The sequence below is a fragment of the Erigeron canadensis genome, chromosome 2, assembly GCF_010389155.1.
Source record: "Erigeron canadensis isolate Cc75 chromosome 2, C_canadensis_v1, whole genome shotgun sequence".
Lineage (NCBI taxonomy): Eukaryota > Viridiplantae > Streptophyta > Magnoliopsida > Asterales > Asteraceae > Erigeron > Erigeron canadensis.
The window spans coordinates 11,413,265-11,429,909 of NC_057762.1; the positions used below are offsets into that span (position 1 = coordinate 11,413,265).

General features: G+C 35.6%; 1 protein-coding gene across 1 annotated transcript; it reads right to left on the bottom strand.

Annotated features, from left to right (window-relative positions):
* On the bottom strand, window positions 1-6,195 carry LOC122589290 (exocyst complex component EXO84C). The gene is made up of 7 exons (XM_043761566.1): window positions 5,900-6,195; window positions 5,693-5,787; window positions 3,446-4,490; window positions 2,331-2,855; window positions 1,712-1,903; window positions 1,268-1,404; window positions 1-435 (listed from the first exon to the last, which is right to left on the bottom strand). The coding sequence occupies exons 1-7, from the start codon at window positions 6,011-6,013 to the stop codon at window positions 168-170; spliced, it is 2,376 nt and encodes a 791-aa protein (XP_043617501.1). The 5' UTR covers window positions 6,014-6,195; the 3' UTR covers window positions 1-167.
* Window positions 6,196-16,645: the final 10,450 nt, after the last annotated feature.

Consider the following 16,645-nt stretch of genomic DNA (forward strand, 5'->3'; position numbering starts at 1 on the left):
TTATAGGAAAGAGGACGACAACTTGCTTTTGCATAACTTTTTCATAAGACTACAGAATAAGTCTTTTTAATAGATATTACATGCGATCTACTTCAGATCTAACAAAAGCTAACATCACTAACAACATAGAAAATAAATCCGGTTGGTCATCCTTAAGATGTGTAACGTCATGACTCAGGATCTGTAAAATCTGACATACTATCCAACATTTGACTTTCTGCAGAAGCAAATGACTCTGATGTCGTAATTGTTGAAAGAGAAGATGGGGATTCATCAGAATCTGAGATCACTTCATCATGTAATTCATCATCATCATGATGTAAAATTATATGGTCTTCATCAATTTCAGAAGTATCTGACCCATCAACTCCCAATAGGAGCTTGTTTATTGCGGCTTTCGCGGTTTCAACAAACCATTCATCCTCGGGAAGTACACTGGTCAGATTTCAAAGTTAGTTTAGTATCTTTGAGTGAGAGAGCATGGGTCATCTTGGACTAGTTTAGTAACTTAGACCCATATATTTGTGAATGGGTCAACTCTACTCTAGTTATGTTACATCTCAAAAAGTCCTGTGTGGGTCAAATATTTGAACCCCCCCAAAGGTCTATTTTCAATGCATATAACCATAATCAATTCAAGATGATTTACTTAACTACTGACATACTATTCTTTCTTTTGTTTTTTTTGTTTTTTTTCCTTCATGCACAAAATTGAACATATAGGTGTTTGCAGGTTGGTCCAACCCAGCAAGCCGCCTAAATTCACCCACTGAGAAAGAAACACCCTTGATCAATTCATTCAATGATTTACATTATTACCATCATAGTAATTTATGTGAAATTATTGATGCATTAACTACAAATAACATGATTCAAAATGAACATAAAAGTGTTTGCAGGTCAGCCTGACAACCCGCCTGATTAACCCATTTAGATGACAACAACCTCATGTATTGCTTTAAACAAAATGCTTCTGCTTTGAACTGTTTGAAGATCGGATCAATAATTTGATGATTTAATAACCATAATCAAACAATTTATTATCATATGAAATTAAACTGGATGAAAAGTTTTGGCCGCTCACCCAAGCTGATCTAACCTGCTTTCACCTATACTGAAAACATCTCTATTTTGACCTAAACCCAATAGAATCTGTTAGCTGACCTCCCATGTTGCCATCTACAGTGCAACTAACACAGACTAATATGCAAGTTGGACAGGTGAGGGTGGAGGGACAAATATTATAATGTATCAGGCAGAAGTGTACCTTTGTTCGTTTAAACCTCTGCCTGAGAATGTTCTGATAGCACGAGCAATTATGGATGATGCCATCTGCTGCACATTTCTGGAAGGGTAACCAGCAAAGCGTGCAATTTCAACAGTGAAGTGCATATCAAGAATTAACTGCAATAAACATGTAGAATTCCAGCTCATTCAAAAAGATGAAACACAAAGGTTAAACAAGAAAATAGAATGATATAGAAGGATAAAGCAAGTAAAGGTTTGACCATTTGGCCAATCGCTCTCATTGGTGGATCAGTTTAACTTAGATTATCTTCATATGTTTCTATGTGTACCACAAGAGTGACGTCTAACACATTCACATTGTTACATCATAAGCATTATTATCAAATACTAATGGAAAAAACAATAAAAACATTATTTAGCTGTTTAGAGTTGCAACTTCATTGATTATTCTTCACTAAGCTACCTGTTGCAACCCTTGCGGCTGAAGTTTTGATGCTTCACTCTCTAAAACACCCCAAAAATCCTCTTCATTAGACATCAACCACATCACCACAGTCTCGGTTAGCCTAGCAAGTAACACTTTCTGTATCTTTTCTTTCCCAAGTAATACATCCCCAGCAACCGTTGCTAACTGCTGCAGCTTCCCAAATAATGCCTTTAAACCCATGAAAAAAAGGTCGTCTGTTAGCTTTAAACAAAATTGACTCTGTTTTTTTTAAAATGAATCAACTAACCAACCTCTAACCATGCGCAATATTAATTTGCAATAAAAAAAATAATACCTAGAGAAGCGACTACAGTACTCTAAAGTCAAAATTACGATTAATAAATAAATATTAAATTGTCTGTATTCATTTTCTTTAAGTAATGGCAATCAGAGGGAAACCCTTTCACATACCAAGAAGATTATTCCTTTCATTTCTATCAAGGTCACAGCTAAAAGTGATTTAACCTAAACAGTTGCTAAAAAGAGAATGTATCGAGACATCCTAAAATGATTGTTATTACTCATATATATGAGGCAGCAGCAGTAGAACGCAGGATCTTTAACCAAATATGCCTCCATTATAAAGAGAACAAACCTGAAAAGGCAATGAAGGCAACGGATCGGAATTCCAATTGAGATCATCGCCCTCGCCACATAAATAAATGTGTGCATCAGGTCGTGTTTTGCCATCTCTTGAGTATATGAAATTTAGAACATATTGTCTACAGAAATGATCTCTAAGTTTATCCAATGAATGCTGAAGCTGTTTCCTCCAATCCTTATAATCTATCAGATTGTTCATTAGAGGAGCGATATTATCAGTAACTTCATTTCCTGTTTCCTTGCTTTCATTTATAACACTCCAGATTTTGGACATAACCATCGGTAATAGCTCCTCTGCAATCGTAAATGCAGTCCCCAACAAGGCAAGTTGTTGGGAATCTGTCTCAGCTCTAAATGGTACCGCTTCCTTCAATTCCACCAAACTATCATCTTCAGTTGGCTCAGGTAAAGCTTTTATCAGTTCGTCTATGTATTGATCAAATAGTTGTAAAATTCTAGGTAACACATTTCCTCCAAAGTACAATATGACTAGGTTCGTTAGTTGCTCCACTATATCCTGTCCAAGATAATTAAATAATATTGCATTTAGATAAATTGATGAATATAACAGCATATCAGGGATAATCAATCATGTACCTACAAAAAATGTTTGATTACACAAAAGGGAACCATCTTTTACTAAATTTAAACCATTTAAAACTTTGATCTGGAACCTTTACCCAAAATACCCAATTTGACCTGTTACATGACTTACCAACCTGGCCATTATAACTCATTACTCAACCTGCCCATTTTGACACCTCACTTTACAAGTAGTTGATATAATGTTTCTAAGCCTTTTGTGGTTCTTATATATTGAAATTCGCACACAGAACTGTCACAAAGTCTTTGTGAAAAGTAAAATAAATATTCTGCAACTTCTTGGAGACGTCAGATACTTATCACCTTTGTATGCATGTTTGACATTTAAGTACTTAACAATGACTATTCCAAGGTGCTTCTGAAACAAAAGTGACCATTCTAACGCTCACCATATATGCCTGTGTAAGATAATCTGAACTAAAATCTAGGTTGGAAAGTAATTTTGGTGAAAGTATCCAAAGAAAATAACATTAATGTTCCCTGTCGATACAGAAGTTTACTCACTTTAAGCATGAAAATGAACCTCGTGCCGCTATCAACAAGAAGGCCATCAGAAGATATAGAAAAGGTAGACAACGGCGATGCAAGACGGGGTGACAATGGTAAAACTTCATCATTTCCAGAAAAATCAAAAACTAGTTTTCTAGCTCTTCTGAAATTCAATTCTAGAACTTCTTCAATGTATGGCTGCAAAAGTACCAAGAGCACTTTGGAAAGCTTCAATCCCTGCGATTCTAATGCAGAACAGTGATTAAGACTGGCCTGAACACAAACACTTGCAGCACGTAAGGCTGAAACAGTCTCAGAAGAGGGCGCATTCTCTTTGACCAAGCGCACAAATAGTTCAATCTGCCGTTCTGCCCATTGAACAGCTCTGTTGATGTAAACCAAATCATCTCCAAACATCAAACTCATCTCCTTTGTTGTTGATGAGATTGTAGAAAATACAAGGTTTGACAAAGTAGCAGCAAATGTTTCTGGGTAACAAGGACATGATGGAAGAAAGACATCAATACTTTTCTTAAGGCGTGCTCCCTTTGCTTTCAGTAGAAGCTGATGTGCCAGAGAACCTTTCCCAAGGTTCAATAAACCAGAAATAGCCATTTTCAGATCAGCAGCATCAACTAATGTCTGTTCTGTCATCTTAATCAGTTGATCCTCAAGCAGTAACTTTCGTTTCTGGAAAGCAGATTTGTATGATGACAATTCATTTGTTAAAGTATCTGATGAACTCTTAAGTTCTGGATGTTTTCTTTCTTCTGCATCTATAACCTGTATTGCTTGTTCAACTTTATGCTCAGCCAGAAGAGCATCTATAATTTCCAGACATAATCTCTTCTCATCTTCTGCTTCGTTTGAAAACAAACTGTTGTTTTCATCGTCTTTATGAAGCTCTTCACCATTCAGGAGGTCTGGGTTGGCTCGACTCCACTCTCCCAATTCATGATAGACACCACTCAATAAGTCTTGTACAAGAATTCCTTGTGCAGAGATATTCTTTCGTAGCTCATTCAGCTCATGCTCCATTTCAACAACTTCTTCGGATAACCTTTAAATATGTACATATTATTATGAATACCAACAGTTAAAAAATCATTTGTTATGCATCTATTAAAAAATTCAGAACAGTGAAGAGATAAGTAACTGGAAAAGCAAAAGACCTATATTACAGCTTGGTGGCATTTACTAACTTAATTGACCAATACCTTAAATTGGGTTTGTTTAGAAGACTACTTACAATAAACAACTGAACCAAAATACATCTAAATGTGATAAAGTTTGACTTTGAACTTCGCAAGATGCTATAGTGCCAGTGTGCCACCGATTTCAAGTAAACAAAAAGCAAGTAAATCCCATTAACTAAGTTAAGCAAGGTCCAACTTATTAAGGCTCCTAATTTTCATGCTCATATTTCTTCTCCCCATCTGTGCTAGACTGCACACTTGATTATTTTCTATCTTCCATGTTAAACCTGATATAAACATACATGTTGATGATACTTCACTACTCAGCTACTACAAAGAATAACAACCATATATGGTCAGACAAATCATAGCTTTTTATACTAGTCAAGTTGATTATCTTGACTTTAAAGATTGTAGACAGAAGTGTATTCTGATTAGTAAATTTAACAATAGAGATCTCTAATATATTTATAAAAACTTATTATGTTGTTTAAAATCAATTTCAAATTTCTGGAAGTTTGATACTAAAATAAAATTAACTGAATACACCAAGATAAAAAGGTAAATGGCATCCAAAAGGAGTAGAAAGACAAACAGTAAAAGAAAGATATCGAAAAAAAAAAAGATAGAACAGATCTCGAGTGAATTGTGCATTATGTACTATTACATTGTCTCTTTTCCTTTCATGCGCCACATTGTCACTCTTGTTGGATACTAAGTCAATCCCACAATGGAAGACGTAAGATACAAATGTGAGTTTATAAGCCTGTGAATCGTATCGCCATTAAACAATTGGTATTACAGTGAAACCACTTATGTATTGTGCAGTGTGATGGACTAATAATAGGTCCTACGAAATGTCATAAGAGCAAGGTTGTATCCGAAAGCACCGATAACAAACGAGAGATTTAGAACATCATTATCAAGCTTATGTGTTCGAGGAAAACTATAATGTGGTAGTTATAAGCAGCAAACAAAAAAAAGGATATTAATTTCCCCTTCATTTAACTTAAGTAAACATCATACATCAAAAAAGGAACAGAGAGAATGGAAGGGAAGGGAATACCTAAGAAAAGCAAAGTACTTGGATTGAGTGTTGCCACATAAATTCTCAACAGCATCCTTCAAATCAAGAAGCTCAAAACATAGCTTTCTAATGCCCTGGACACCATTATATATAGATCAAATCACAAACAAACAAAACCCCACTATTTTGTTATTATAATAATATAAAATGGAAGAAAAGAGAAAGAGGGGGGGGGGGGGGGGGTACCTTTTCGGTTTTGGATTGAAAGACAGTGTTGATCTTAGATTGAGGGGTCACAGATTCAATAGATGGAAACTCCTCTTCTTCTTCCTCCTCTTCGCTGCTCTCCATTGGTTTCATTGTATTATTATTATTAACTGATGATTTTGATTAGAGTGATAACAACAACAATAGTGTACAAGCTCTGTTTTCACTGGCGAGGTACTCAGTCAGAGTCAGTCTTGTTATTAGACCGCCGCACTTGTTTCACGGGTGTAGGTGTCCCTCTCGGCCCTCCCCATTATTTGTATTTAGTTGTAGAAAATATCACTTCAGTAAATTAAAGATGTTTTCAAATTCACAACCTAAACTATCAAAGTGGTTTTATATTACATTTTACGTTTATATATAAATATTTATATTTATATATTAGATATTAGATATAGATCTGAAATTCAACTCATTCATATTTAATACTTTCTTTCTTTTTTAAAGTTCTGATCTTTTAAGACTATCAAGAGTAGCCCGTTTCTATTCTCTTTTTTCGTGTGGAACACCCAGGAACGCCCCTGGAACGCCCGGTCTCGGTCCCGGGGGTGTTCCATCTTCTTAATTACCGTGCCCCTTCGGATTTGTAACGAAGGCTCAGGCGGTTCGTTTTTGTCTTCTAGCCTACACAGGTGTACCTTTGGTGTGCCACTTGCCATTTAAATGCCTTAATTCGCGTGCCAAGTTTATTTATATATACGAATATGTATCATCTGATTAAAAAAACTATCCACATTATATTTTACAACCAAACCACATTCACATTATTTTTTATATTATTACAACAAACCATACTACGTTGTCTTTAAAATATGAATCCTATAAACAAGCTTTTTATTATGCACGTTGGATCATCAGACGACCCTGATTTCGAAGAAACACAACCTGAACATAGCTATACTTCACCGTCACAAAATCCCACTAGACACAAGCATCGAAAGAAACAAACCGATGCGCCAAAAAAAAAACCAAAATCAAATCCCTTGTAGAAAGAACGAAGGCATGGCTTTGTGTAAAGCTTGGGTTGCTATATCCGAAGACCCCGATTATGGTATATTTTTGTATATTTACATTTATATACATATTTATAAAAATTTATTGTTTTTCTAACTTTTTTTTGTAGCCTTATATCATACACGAAATTTCTTTTGGCCCGGAGTTTTAGAAAAATATCACAGTATTTTAAATAGAACGTCCTATCAAAGTCTCGATTCGTTGCAAGGGAAATGGTTCAAAATTCGAAATGCTGTTCAAGAATTTTATCGAATTTACAAAGAACTGAGTGGTTTGGATTATCAAACTGATTCGTATGATGATAGTATAGTTGGTCTTGCTATCGAGAAGTACGAGGCAACGAATTTAAAAGAATTTGTATTTTTTGAAGAATGGCAGTTGTTGAGGACATCTTCTGTCTGGGAAATAGTGAAAAATTGGGGTTTGAAGGGTAGTGATGGTAAGCCGAGTTCTAGTTCAAAGGGTCAACAAGGCGAAGGGTCATCACGTGTGGAGCCGTCACATAAGGGCAAAGCTAAGGATGAAATAGCCGAAGAGATGCTTGAAATTAAGAGAGCGGAACTAGAAACAAATGAATTGAATTTCTTGGCTACAGACTTATCGCATCTCTCACCGAACCAAATACATGTTTTGGAGGAAAGGAAACGAAAGATTCTTGCCAAATACGCCGACTAGTTGTTTTTCTTAATTGTCAATTTTTTTTATTATTTTTTTACTTTTTATTCGGTACTTTTATTTTATGTTTTATGTAAGGTTTTTTAGTGTGATGTGTTTTTTATTTAATAAAGAGTAATATCTTTTTTATTTATTTAATAAAAAGTATAATGTTTTATATAATTTATTTATAAAATCAAAAAAAAAAAAAATTTGGGCATGCCCCTAGAGGCATTCCTCCACCCCAAGGGAATGGGTGGAATGCCCCTCATGATTGGGCTTGGACACATGTCAAGTGTGGAGTGGAGGAGGGACATTCCATGAATGCTCCACTCCTCCTAGTCTAATGGATCTGTAGATCTGATCTCATTGGCCCATCGATTCTATTCATATTGCATCACAGGTTTACACTCTCAATATATACAATAATATATATATATATATAATTCAATTATAAGCGATCCACACTTTCTAGAATTTATATAAGTGCGTCGTCACTTATATTTCAAGAATTATTACATGTATATATTTGTAAGCAATTATTGTCCACCTTTTTCTTCCCCCTTAAGTTACGGTGGTAGAAATTCTTTTATATTACTAGTAATAATATTGCAAATTTTAATACTAATAATCACTAATAACCTGCCCGTTTAGTTTGAAATCTGAAGTATTGTAGTATATATATATTTTTTTCCAGATCTGCCCTTTCAATTATTGCTATATATAGTTACTTTTTAACCGTTATTTGTTGATTATAACTTTATATTTGTAAATTTACTTAGTTTAATTGATATCTAATCTGAATAATTTGTATTTATTTACTGTACTAAACTCTTCAAAATTGTTAATTTCTTTCACTTTTAAATAAATTTTTGTTGATTCGTGTAAAATAATAGTTTTCATATTTATTAAGCATATAACTGTTAATAAATCTCATTGTTGCTTTTGTGCTACTATAATTAGTATTCATTGTCGGACTTTATTATTTTGTTTGGTACATTTATTTGTTGAGTTTTAGTCTAATTTATCTCTGTCAAATAGCTATGTGAGGTCATGTCCTTCTGATTTAGGGGCGGGCAGGCATAGGAAGGTTTTTGCTAGAGTAAAGAGAACCTTTAGGCTTAAATTCGGGAGTTGGAATGTAGGCACCCTTACGGGAAAGTTTTTAGAACTAGGAATGCCCTGGCTAGATGTAATGTAGACATTGCATGTTTTCAAGAAACTAAGTGGACGGGGAAAAGTACTAAAGAGGTGAACGGATACAAGCTATGGTACTCTGGAGCGCCTAAGTCGATTAACGGAGTAGGGATCATCATGACTGAACGACTTAAAGACTTCGTTGTGCACGTGGAAAGACACGGGGATAGGTTGATGTTGGTGACATTGGTGATACAAGAGGAGACAATAAACGTGATCAACGTGTATGCTCCCAGTCGGGCCTGGGAGCGGGAGAGAAGAAGAGTTTTTGGGACTCACTGGATGAGCTTGTGAGGAGCTGCCCTGTTGACCAACGACTAGTGTTAGGAAGAGACTTAAACGGGCATATAAGAGTAGAGTCAAACGGCTACGCGGGTGTACACGGGGGATTAGGGTTTGGAGTGAGGAACGATGAGGGTCACACGATATTGGAGTTTGATACTACTCACGATCTGGTTATTGCAAACTCTTTTTTCTGAAAGAGGGATTCTCAGCTGATTACCTTTAAGAGTGGCCTAAATAAAACTCAAATCGACTACTTCTTGGTGCGTATATGTAACATCCCAAACTTTTCAAGTTTGACTATTTGACTATTCCGTTAGTTGACGTCAATTCATTTTGTTTATGTGCCCTAAATTGGGATTATGTGATTAAATGCTTATATATTTCATATGTGATGATTAAAGTAAATCGAATGAAAGTAATTAAATGTAATATTAAAGTCAAGTGCTTGTTAGGTTGAATAGTGTCCCGGTTAGTAAGTTAACCTTAAAATGCGATGTTTGAGAAGTTGAGGGACTTAAGGTGATGAAAGGAAAGTGATGGCCAGGGGTTTAAGGGTTAATTAGGCTTCCTTAATTCTTATTATTCAGATCTACGTGTGTGTGAAACCCTCCAGCCGCTCCCTCTCTCTTCCAAAGTAAATTCCCTCCAAAACCCTACGTTTCTTGGTGTTTGATTGAAGTTTGATCGATATCTTTCGTCCTTGTGATTATATAAAGGTAATATAGATGATTTTTCTTTGATTGTTGATGGTATGAGTCAAGCAAACAGACTAGAATTTGGTCTTAGGGTTTTCGGTTGGTTTAATTACAATCCATTAATTGATTTCGCGTCATTCGGGTGATTAATCGATTGTATAACGATGGTAAATGATTCAAGGATTAATTGGTGTTTTCAATGAGTAATTTTGGTCTTATTTTAAGTTTATTTGATGTTCATAAGACCTGGAGATGTGTTAAAGTCGTTTTGGATGTGTTTGGTTAAGTTTTGGGGTTGTTTTTCACGACTGGTCGTCATAACTCCCGTTACGGTTGTGTAACTCCCGTTAGCTGGATAATTGCGATAACACCTCCACTGTAACTCCCGTTACAAATATTCGTAACTCCCGTTAGGGATTGATTTTGTTAACATTTCTAAATGACCATAACTTTTGAACCGTAACTCCGTTTTTGACGAATAAGCTATGAACGGAATCGTGAGAGAGTCTATTTTCTAATGGTAATGCTTTTAAAAGATGATGATGATGTCAAGTTTTCAGAAAGGTTAATTTAGTGAGTGAATGTCGAGTTATGTAAGCTCTAAAACATTAATCGAACTTCTGATACATCAAGCTTTGTCATGGGTCATGTTTATAGGTATCTAGACCTGAGTTATGACCATAAGTAAGTGGATATTTGATTAGCTCATTATATCGTTTAATGATTATAGGTAAGCCGGGAATAATTGCAAAGCTCGATAACTTACGTTATCATTTATTGTGCTCTTAATGTGCTCTTCAACGAGGTAAGATACATGACTTTTCTCACGCTAGAGGCACAACAAAAGTAGTTTTCTTTAATTAACCTCTTAATCGGATTATCTTATGTGTGTTGGGTTATCCGAGTCATGCGGGAGGTTATATGGGAACATATGCATGTTGAAGTAGTTAATTATGTTGTGATGACGTTTAAAGTTGAAGTAATTATATGCATGCATAGTGTGATGATTACAATGATGTTTCCATGAAGTGTTTACGATATGTGTTGTTGAAATGATTTAAGTTGATATGTTGACGTTTAAAGTAAAAGTAAGTATGTGCATATAAATTATGATGCTTATAATTACGACACCATGATATGTTTATGATATGTGATGTGATGTTGATAAAGTCGTTGATATGCCTAAATGTTGATATGTGATGGTTTATATGTGCATTTAAGTATGAAATATCTAGTTAACTAGATACACGAAGAAATGTTATGAGATGTGCACGTTAATGTGGTTATACGTTGAAGTAGGTGTGAAACTCATTAGGTAATGAATATACCTACAGTTAAAGTAAAGTAAAGATGTTGATATGTGATTAGTTTAGGTGAAAGTGTAGCCTAAGCTAATATAAAGTAAAGTAAAAATGTTGATAAGTGATTGGTTCAGGTGAAAGTGTAGCCTAAGCTAATAAAGATAAGAAGTCTCGAGCATAAGTTGTGTTAAGCTTAACCCATGCTAGTTGAAAAGCTAGTGCGTACGTGGTAGCTTGGGTGGCTCCTTGCGGCATAGTTATGTTGATTTAGTGTTTCCGGGTGGAGTGACTAACCACCAATGTTAAAAGCATGACGAGATACTAAAAAGTGGTCGCTTGAGTAATTTCTTGCGGCATAGTTACGTTGATCTAGTATTTCCGGGTGGAGTGACTAACCACCAATGTTAAAAGCATAACGGAATGCTTAAAGTTGATTAAAGTTGATAAGTCGATACGTTGATTAAAGTTGATAAGACGATAAGTTGACATGTTGATAAGTCGATACGTTGATTAAAGTTAATAAGTTGATAAGACGATAAGTTGACATGTTGATAAGTCAATACATTGCATAAAGTTGATCAAAGTTGATAAGATGATAAGTTGATTAAGTTGCTTACATTGATTAAGTTGATGATAAGTATGATTTATTGTTGATAGACACAATTAGGAGTATATATCCTACATGTGCTATACATATATGTGTGATATGTTTAAGTGTGGTATGTAAGACGTGAGATGAAGTTGATTAAGCTGATTAAGTGGATAATAAGATCGATATATGTGTGAAAGAAGTATATGTGCTTTACGTTATGAGATCACAATGTGACGTGAGAATATGCGCTAGTATGAATACGTGTGACAAGTTTATGTGTGATATGCCAAGATATGATATGAAGTTACGTTTAAGTTGTAAGTCTATGTTGATATGATATAAGATATTGATTAAGATGTGAGTATATGATGATATGATGTATATGTTGATATGAAATGAAATGTGATGCAATGTGGGAAAAGGGAAGTGTTGGTTGATCTATGATTGTTGTGGATGATACGTAATGTGATTATGTTTTGATAAGTAAAATATGACGAAGTTTTATGAAAGTAAAATGAAGAACGTTTTATCAAAATGTGTGTATCTTACTTAGCTAATTTTATTAGCTAACACTTGCTTTTATGAAAATGTTGTGTCCTTCAGGATAAGGAGGTTTGAGCTAGAGAAAGATTTAGCTCGTGAGATGGGTAGATGCAATAAAGAAGATTAACATAGATTGTCGAATACTTAGACTTCCCATAGCCTATGTTTCGGCTACATTATTTAGGTTTATGTTACATGTAATAATGAATGTGATTTATGTTTGTGCCAAGACTTGGATTTCATTTATATTGTTTTGATGATGCACGTTAGTAACACCATTTTATAAAGGTACCATCCGGTTACGGATGGGGAAGTTTTAAAGTGATCCTTTTCCGCTACGTTTTAAACGTCGTTTGGCAAAAGTTTTTTGAAATCCAGGTTTTAAAACAACGGGTGTTACAAGTTGGTATAAGAGAAATGGTTTAAGTGAACCGAAATTCGACCAAGACCTTAGGATTTTGGACTTAAACCGATAGAGGATAAGTAGGTATGCTTAGCCATTGAGATGAAACGCATTAGGACAGGTTTGGGATTGAGTGAGAGTGTAGGTTGAGGCTTGAATGTGTTTATGTATTGGCGAATTTAATGTTGTATAGCCTTAATCTCCCTATTCTCGCTTTAACTCTTGCTAACCGGCATCACTGTATTGTAGACATAATGGTTAACACTCGTTCTAACAGTCAACGTGATAGAGCTACTCCAAGTAATGTTCCAGCTCCTCCGAAAGGGGCTGGAAATGGTGATCATCAAAGGCCTCCTCGAAGGCCATTTCCAGGTGAACAACCCACAAGGTCAGAGATTGAACGGGCTAACCCAGTTATTGAGCAGATTCCTACTCAAGCTGAGATACATGAAGAGTTAAGAGCTATTCGAGATCATTTGAGAAAGACTGAAGAGGAGTTGGCTCAAGTTAGAGCTGAAAGGGAAGCTAGCTTGCGTCGGAATGAGCATACTGATGGAAATAATTCCAACCGCTCAAACAGTGTTGAGCCATCTATTGTAAGGTCGTGGTTGCTCCTGAGAATGTGGTTGCTGATGTGAATGGTGTGGGAAATGTAGTGGAGCCTCGTGTTGTGGTTGCTCCCCGTACTACTAACTTTAAGTATAATAGCTTCCAGAAGTATGGCGCGAAAGAGTTTGATGGTACTCAAGATGCTATAGGCGCTATGGAATGGTTGGATGATATAGAGGTTGTGTTAGCTAAAGAAGAATGCTCGCAACTGGTGGAAATCTACTATTGTTTCATTGAGTCCTGAGGTATTAGCTGCAATGCCTTGGGGTACTTTCAAGGAGAAGTTTTTGGAAGAATATGTTGGTACTCGTGAGTTGAGGTTGATTGAGAAAGAATTCAGAGCTTTAACAGCTAAGCCCGGTGCCATAGCTGAGTATGCTCACTCATTTATGGAAAAGCTCAAGTTTGTTGGTCACATGGTTCGTAGAGATATTGATCAAATTGAAGCTTATTGTGATGGTCTCCCTGCTAGCTATCGTGGCCTTTGTAGGCAACATACTACATTATCTGCCACGATTAAGGAGTCCAAAAGGTTAGATGATGACATGAAAACTGAGAAAGTGGCTACTAAGGATGATGATAAGAAGAGTGGATTCAAGAGAAAGTCAAACGAGTCTTCAAATTATGGAAAGAAATTTAAGAGTGGTTCAACTTATGAGGGCAAGGATCATGGGAAAGCTAGTTAGTGGTGTTCGGTTTGTAGAGCTCATCACAATGGACCATGCTCAGAGAAAACTAAAAGATGTGATAGGTGTGGTAAGCAGGGACATGTTGCTTCTAGCTGTAAAGATAAGATTCGATGTTACAAGTGTGGTGAGACGGGACATTTGATTGCTGATTGTCCTCGATGGAAAGATGATGCGAAAAAGGGTGATACTCCGAAAGGCAAAGCTCGTGCATAGCAGATGATTATTGTGGAAGTCGAGCGTGATGATGAGGTATCCAATAAAGTAGTTCCCTAGTAGTTTATCCAATTATATTTGTGCTTACATGTGTACGTGAAATGTGTGTTTATTATGTGTTTGTAGTTAGTATATTATTGTCACGATGGATTGTTAAGGAAATGTTGGACATTATGATGTGTGAGTATAGTTAAAGGTACACGTGTGAGGATTGATATAGTTAGAATTATGGTCCGGAACATAATTGTAAATATATCATGATGCGGGCGTGTTCATTTGACTGTATTCACATTGATTAATGAAAGACATGAAATGAAGGTGATAAAGAGGAGATGGTAGATGGTTGAAAAGTTTGATGAATTTTAAGTAGTAAATGTGGAAAAATTTTGACTTATATGTGTGTGGAAAGTAGAGAGAAGAAATATGGAGGTGTTGATATCGTGTGATGAATTTATGTTGTTGTAACCTAAACTATCAAAGTAACATAAAAACCTCAAAAAAAAGTTACTATCTAACTTGAAAATTACAGATTTTTTAACACCACATTAGTTGTATAATTGGTAAAATTTCTATCTTTGTTCATGTGAAGACTTTAAACATTCCCTTGCTCCTAATTCTTAAAATGGTAACATACAAATAAAAATGACTAAAAGCTGATTTTAAATATATGAACCAATTTCTAATAATGTTGGTCTTTCAATTTTGTTTACTTGGAGATTTGAATTTGCAGTGATTGTGAAATGTCTCGTGACTGAAAATTGAATGGAGACCGGAGGATATGAGACTTTCTCGACATCCTTTCATACGTTCTCCGGTCATTTCTATTTATAGACGATTTCACCAACTAATATCATTATTGCGTGGAGCATAGGGGGTCTTTTTTACAATTACGGGGCAGAAGGTCACTATATATGATAGTCTTCAAATGCCTGGATTTAAAGGTTGCATCAGAGCAGAGAGATAAAGTATTTTGACTTACATTTTCGTTTTTAATGTTTGAATGTGTATCGATGAATATGTGGTAAACAATGAAATGTATTGTGTGCATATTTGAGAGAAATCTATAGGCTTCATTTCAATAAAACTTCTTCATTATTTGTGGATATAACTGAGTAGATGGGACCTCGTGTCTTTTGGCCATAATTGCGAGGCGAAGATGCAAAGTGTGAGTTCTCCTTCACAAGATGTTAGTCGAATACAAGATATCACAATTATATAACAATAATAACAAGTATATCAAGTAGGGATGCCAACGGGCCGAGTATGGTCAGGGTTTTGTTAATCCTGGACCTGGACCCGATTAAAAATCTCCGTCTCAAACCCGGACCCGGACCTGACGGGTCCCCGTTTACTTACTAACCATCGGGTAACGGGTTTCCCTACGGGTAATCGGGGATCCGTTAACAAATTTATGGTTTTTTGAAATTCATTTACAAGCAACATATATAGTCGAACATGTGGTACTTACATATAAATGTATTAAAAATTGTAAATTCATAATATTAAGATGACAATGTATCAAAAGTTTATAATGTAGCCAAAGTCTTTCATTCACGATTAGGCTAACAGAATGAAGAATTAATAAATGCCATGCTATTGTTTGTATAGATATATATGTCTAATTACTCAGTATGTTAACTCAGTTGGCTACTGTAGATTTATATACATATTGGTCTTGAAAGATGCCCTCTTCTTCTTTCCCATTTCACAACCTGGACATGGCTTGTCTTTGTTGAAAGACATTGGAGGTATCCCATCAGCAAGTTGTTTTCTTGACAACTTATTTATATTTTTGAAGTTCAGATAGGATAATCTCTTGTGCCACAACCAATTTGTGTGCTCATCAGCCTTTGTATAGAAACATTGTTCACTAGGTGAACTTTCCATATCAATGACATAAATGTTGCCTTTCCTTGGTGCAACCAATACTACCTTCCAATCTCTGTTGAATATAGGGCCTTGACATACATCAAATAAAACCTTGAAGCCATCATCACAAAGTTGGCTGACACTGATCAGGTTATATTTCAAACCATTCATATATACAACTTTTGTAAATTTGACTTGTCCATTGTTCAAGACACCATATCCCTCAGTTTGTCCATTACCATCATTACCAAACGTTATTGATGGCCCCTCTTGCACCCTATATTCCTCCAGCAGGGTTTTGTTACCAGTCATGGTTCTGCTAGCAGCACTGTCCAGATACCATATATACTTCTTTCGGTCTCCCTGCACATACACAAAGATTAGTTCTTCTTGGGAACCCATCTTTTGATGGGTCCACTGGGCTCTCCCTAAGAAGCCTCAGATTTTTTTGGTACATAAGGAACAGAAGGATCAAAGGGGATGTCAGTCATGATCTCAGATGAGATAAAAACAGTTGGTTTGATGGGTTCCTCAACCTTTTTCTTCTCAGATTTTTCTTTTACTTGTTTTTCTTTGAAAAAGGTTTTGGGTTTTGTTTAGGTTTCATGGGAGTGCTTTCAACATTTTTTAAGCGTGCATTACAACTTTGCACTTGTGTAGC